At 35.2% G+C, this 5181-nt stretch overlaps 1 protein-coding gene across 1 annotated transcript in view; it reads left to right on the forward strand.

Moving 5' to 3' along the window:
• LOC132123580 (tsukushi) overlaps positions 1-5181 on the forward strand; it is an 11196-nt gene continuing 6015 nt past the window's right edge. Inside the window, exon 1 of the mRNA XM_059534314.1 lies at positions 1-258. Coding sequence (XP_059390297.1) covers positions 256-258 — 3 coding nt within the window. The 5' untranslated portion in view covers positions 1-255. The remainder of the gene's footprint in view (positions 259-5181) is intronic.

The following is a 5181-nucleotide window of genomic DNA, read 5'->3' on the forward strand; positions in this document are numbered from 1 at the left end:
CGCCGGCGCGGATTATCATCAGTGAGTGAAACTCCAGACGAGACCGTGCTTGCGGTGGCGTTTTACCCCTTCATCTTCTGCGTCGAGTCTGTAACCGATAGATTGACAAAGTCCCAACCGAGACAACACCTCAGACGTGCTCATTCACCCCACGACACACAGCACAGGATATGACAACCCCTAAAACTGGAGTCTTTTCCGAAGCTGGCCTGGAAGAATAACGTTAAAAGCTCTCTGACAGACGTGTCGCGCCACATGGTAAGTTTTACCAAAAAGAGAGTTTTCAAGTTTCCAAGTTTTCTCCTGTATCTCACAAACGTGACTTACTGTTGGCATCGGTTTGTACTGCCTTTTTTATGTGACAAACTCAAAACGTCTGCTGATTGTTTCATCTCCAGTAAGTTCACGTAATGAAAAATAAACATACAATGGAAGTAACGTTAACGTACACATTTTTAAATTCTGGTGCCGTGAAACGCAACGTTTGTTGAGCATTGTCAAGTTGTTACAAAGTTTATTTTCGATTGTATTTTTAACTGAATACAGATGTGGATCAGCCCATGAAGGCAGAGCTTTGGGCTGTGTCTCAAAACCTAACGTTAGTCAGCTGCCCACATAGACAGCACCGATGATGTCCAAATTTCCAAGTAGTTATCAAATAAATTAATTCTACTGTGTTTACAGTTTTACCAATATTGTTTTGCACAGACTTTTTAAAAGAAATCCAGTGGTGTGAAAAAAATGTTGGCCCCCCCTTCCTGATTTCTTATGTTTATTTTTTATTCATTATGTTTGTCAGACTTTGATGTTTCAGATTAAGATCATCAAACAAATTTAAATATTAGTCAAAGATAACACAAGTAAACACAATATGCAGTTTTTAAACGAAGGTAATTAAGGTTATTAAGGGAAAACTAAATCCAAAACTACACAGCCCTGTGTGAAAAAGTGTTGTTGCCCCTCCTGTAAAAACTGTGGTTTATCACACCTGAGTTCATTTTCTCTAACCACACCCAGACCTGATTACTGCCAAACCTGTTCAGAAATCAAGAAATCTCTTAAATAGGACCTGCTTGACGAAGTGAAGTAGATCAAAAGATCCTCAAAACCTAGACATCATGCCAAGAAGATCCAATGAAATTCAGAAACAAATAAATGAGAAAGAAAGTAATTGAGATCTATCAGTCTAGAAAAGGATATGAAGCCATTTCTAACGCTTTGGGACTCCAGTGAATCACAAAGAGAGCTATTATTCACTAATGGCAAAAGCATGGTACAGTGGAGAACCTTCCAAAGAGTGGCCGGCTGACCAAAATTACCCCAAGAGCACAGCGATGACTCATCCAAGAGGTCACAAAAGACCCCACAACAACATCCAGAGAACTGCAGTGTGGCTGAATTACAACAATTCTGCATGGATGAGTGGACCAAAATTCCTCAGCGCTGTAACAGACTCATTCCAAGTTATAGCAAATGCTTGATTGCAGTTGTTGCTGTGTGGCCCAAGCAGTTATTAGATTTAGGGGGCAAACACTTTTTCACACAGGGCCATGTAGTTTTGGATTTAGTTTTCCCTTAATAATAAAAACCTTAATTTTAAAACTGCATGTTGTGTTTACTTGTTATATTTTATTAATATTTAAAATTGTTTGATGATCTGAAACATTAAAGTGTGACAAACATGCAAAAAAATAAGAAATCAGGAAGGGGGTCAACACTTTTTCACACCACTGTAATTATTTTATTTCTGATTTGTACATAAGTAATACACAATGTTATTTATGAATAACATGCTGTTGAAAATGCTGTTCATGTGTTTTCTAGGATATGGGTGGCAACCTGCATTATGATATACTGTTGACAACACCCATTAAAAATTTAGTAGAACGCTTTGATGCATGCCTCTAGCATGTAATTTAAAAGTTACGTCCTGTTGTCAAGTTGACATCACAAAAAGTATGGCATTCAAAAATTGGCTGTTTGAGATGTTAAAGCTCCCATTAAATCTGACCCTCCTTAAAGTACTACATTCTTTCTGCTTTATTGGATTAGGATGTCTGCAGTCTGCTAATTTAATTAGTTAAGAACCTCCTTTAGTTCTCCTGTACAGTAGTTCTCTTTTTGCTAGGTTAACAGCAGAAAGATGAAGTAAGTTGAAAATGAATTTTCATGCAGACTCATAGGTGGGTCTCTCCGACTCACTGAAAGGAAAGGTCTGAGGGTAATTTCCCATTTCGGAGAAAGATAAATGGTTTAAACCCTCTGGGCTTCTTCGGGTCAAAAAAGACCGAAACCATGTACGTTTTAAATTTTTAAATTTTTTTGCTTCATCGGAGGGGGATGAAACTTGGTGACTTTTGTTGTATTACCTATGTGAACACACAAAAAAATCAAGGAGATGATTCTGATATGTTAAAGGGTCGTAAAAAAAAATTGCACACTTAGCTTCCTACGGGTCAAAAACGACCCACATAGGAAATGAATGGGAAATACAAGAAAATCCGAAAACTCAGAGAAACTTTGGTGGTACAAACTACAGATCAGCCACTGTGCAGAAAAAAAGTGTACAGCAATGAAGGGGTGACACTCTAAAACATCAAGAGTGCAAATAAGACACCCTCCCCCCCACACACACACACCCACACACACAAACACACACACACACAGAGAAATTAACTGGTAAGACTGAAACAGCAAATTTTGCTATATTTTACTATATAATCATAATAACTCCAAAACTATAGCAAGGAGAGTCAAAAGGTAGGTATCGTTTGAAAGAACTCTTTTTAAATTTTTCAAAAATATAAATTAGATTACATTTAGACATTGTCCTGCAGAGAAATTGCGGATAAAAGACAAAATATATATATAATTTGTATTATGATTTTGCATATCTTTCTTATTTGTCATGGAATAACTCAGGAAGGAAATAAGGTAGGAGGAAAATTCTTTTTTAGTGAAGTCCCCCTACATGTTAGCTGCATCTGGATAAAAAATAATAATAATTTGGATAAAGGAATCAAAAGTTACAGCATTTGGAACAGAGATAGCCTTTTTGTACAGTCTTTGACGCCCCCTCATGGGCAATTGTTTCTCCATGAAGAATATCTAGTCATAAAAGCAATAGATTATGTTAATTTTAGGCTCATTGTAATTGTAATAATATGCTGTAAAAAATGAAGTGCCATTTTCAATGATCTGTGAATGTTTCATGAGCTGTATGATGTTTTTGACACATTGCAGTACATTATTTTATAGATTATGAAAAAAAAAGAAATTGTATTTATCACCAAATAACTCAGCAATACTTAAGATTTTTTCAAAGTGGATACATTCACTGTAAAGGTCATACCCTAAGCTTTCAAATGACATCAACTTTGTGTTAATCAAGGCAATATTTTTGAAAAATATGGTAATGAATATTTTCGCAGCTAGGTGGCGCCTGCTGGCGGTACACTCGGTTTTAGAGGGATTACTCAGCACTCGTTAAGAGTTAATAAATGTGATTAGATGCATTAAAAAGCTGAGATCCTAAGCTTTAAAATGATATATAGATTGTGTTGTTCCATTCAGTGGTTGCTTAGTAATTCGATTTTTTTTCTTTCCAAATGGGAATAAAAAAAAAAAAAAAAAAAAAGCTATGGCAGCCTATAGGCGGTTACAGGACATTACACACATTTATTATATTTTAAAGCCACTGGATGGCGCTCTTCTCACTTGAATTTTTTTTTATTTTAGGCCTGCACTCTATTTTGATGTGCAATGGTGCATTTATTGAAAAAAAATTAAAATTAAAATAAAATAAAAATATATATATTAATTCTAATGGAAAAAATTGCTCATAAAAAATATATAATTAATGCAAAGTATCATAAAAATCTTTAAAAATTCTAAATAATATACAAAAAATATTATTGAACAAAAATATATTTGATTGGTTTTCCTGGGAAAAAAAAAGTTACATTTTTAAGGCTTCGGTCTTTTTTGACCCGGAGGAAGCTAAGTGTAACCCATTTACGAAGAAGCCCAGAGGGTTAAACATGTAGCTGTTAACCACTGACAGCAATTACTCTTGAAATACTGTCAACTTTAGGCATTTTAAAGAGGTTGTTGTACATATGGATACTTAGAAACATGCCATCACAAACTTGACAGAAAATTCCATAGCTCCAAATTTAATTCATTTTGAATGTTGTAAAATTACATACGAGTAATCAATTTGGCAATACCAAATTAATTCAATATAAAAATAAAAATTGACAGAAATGTGTTTAGTGCTTTTGCAAGGCACTGATAGAACAAACCGTGTGAGACATTTCTCTTAAAGGAATAGTTCACCCAGAAATGAACATTTGCTGAACATTCCAAGAGGGTCTGGCTGCAGACTCGCACTCTCAGACTCGCACTCTCAGACTCGCACTCTCAGACTTGCACTCTCAGACACTTGCACTTCCGCTAGTGACATCACTTGCCGTCTTTATTTTTTATCTTGTTTAATTTTTTGATAACTTTTTGTTTGAATTTCCCAACATTTTATAACAGTAGCCAGGTGGCGAAAACAAGAAAAAAGAAACTAAATTACAATGTCACTTGCAATCGCTACTTGCACTCTCCGGTACCTGTGACGTCAATTGCAATCAACACAAATCGTGCGTGTTGCCAATGGAGACAAGACGCTGTGGTGGTGATTAAACGATTAAACCTAATTTAGTACTATAACGTACAGGGTCCTGCAAGAAAAAGACAAGACTGGCAAATCCGTGGCCAGAACAGCATGATATGAATGCTAGCGCAAAGTCTCTCGCTAAGCGGTTTCCTCCCGTAGAAAAACATAAACACTTAACATGGCTTAATGTATTAAGATGATATTAAAATATCAAATTAAATTTACAGTTCATTATTTTAATGAATATGTATATAGTATTTTCCTCACATACCGCAAAATGTGGCATAATGGACTAAAATGATAACTCAAACTCAATATGCTTCTCTATATTATTAAAATACATAACTAATATGTACTGGTACACAGGTGAGCCCAGAATAAACGCAGCATGCAAAGTTTCACGTTAAGCATTTTTCCATATAGAAGAAACGGTCTACAACTCGTTTATATCACTGTCTTTGTCCATTAAGCTACATTATTTGTTTTATTTATAATGATTTTCTATAGGAGGAATA

This window comes from Carassius carassius, chromosome 41, assembly GCF_963082965.1.
Source record: "Carassius carassius chromosome 41, fCarCar2.1, whole genome shotgun sequence".
Classification (NCBI taxonomy): Eukaryota; Metazoa; Chordata; class Actinopteri; order Cypriniformes; family Cyprinidae; genus Carassius; species Carassius carassius.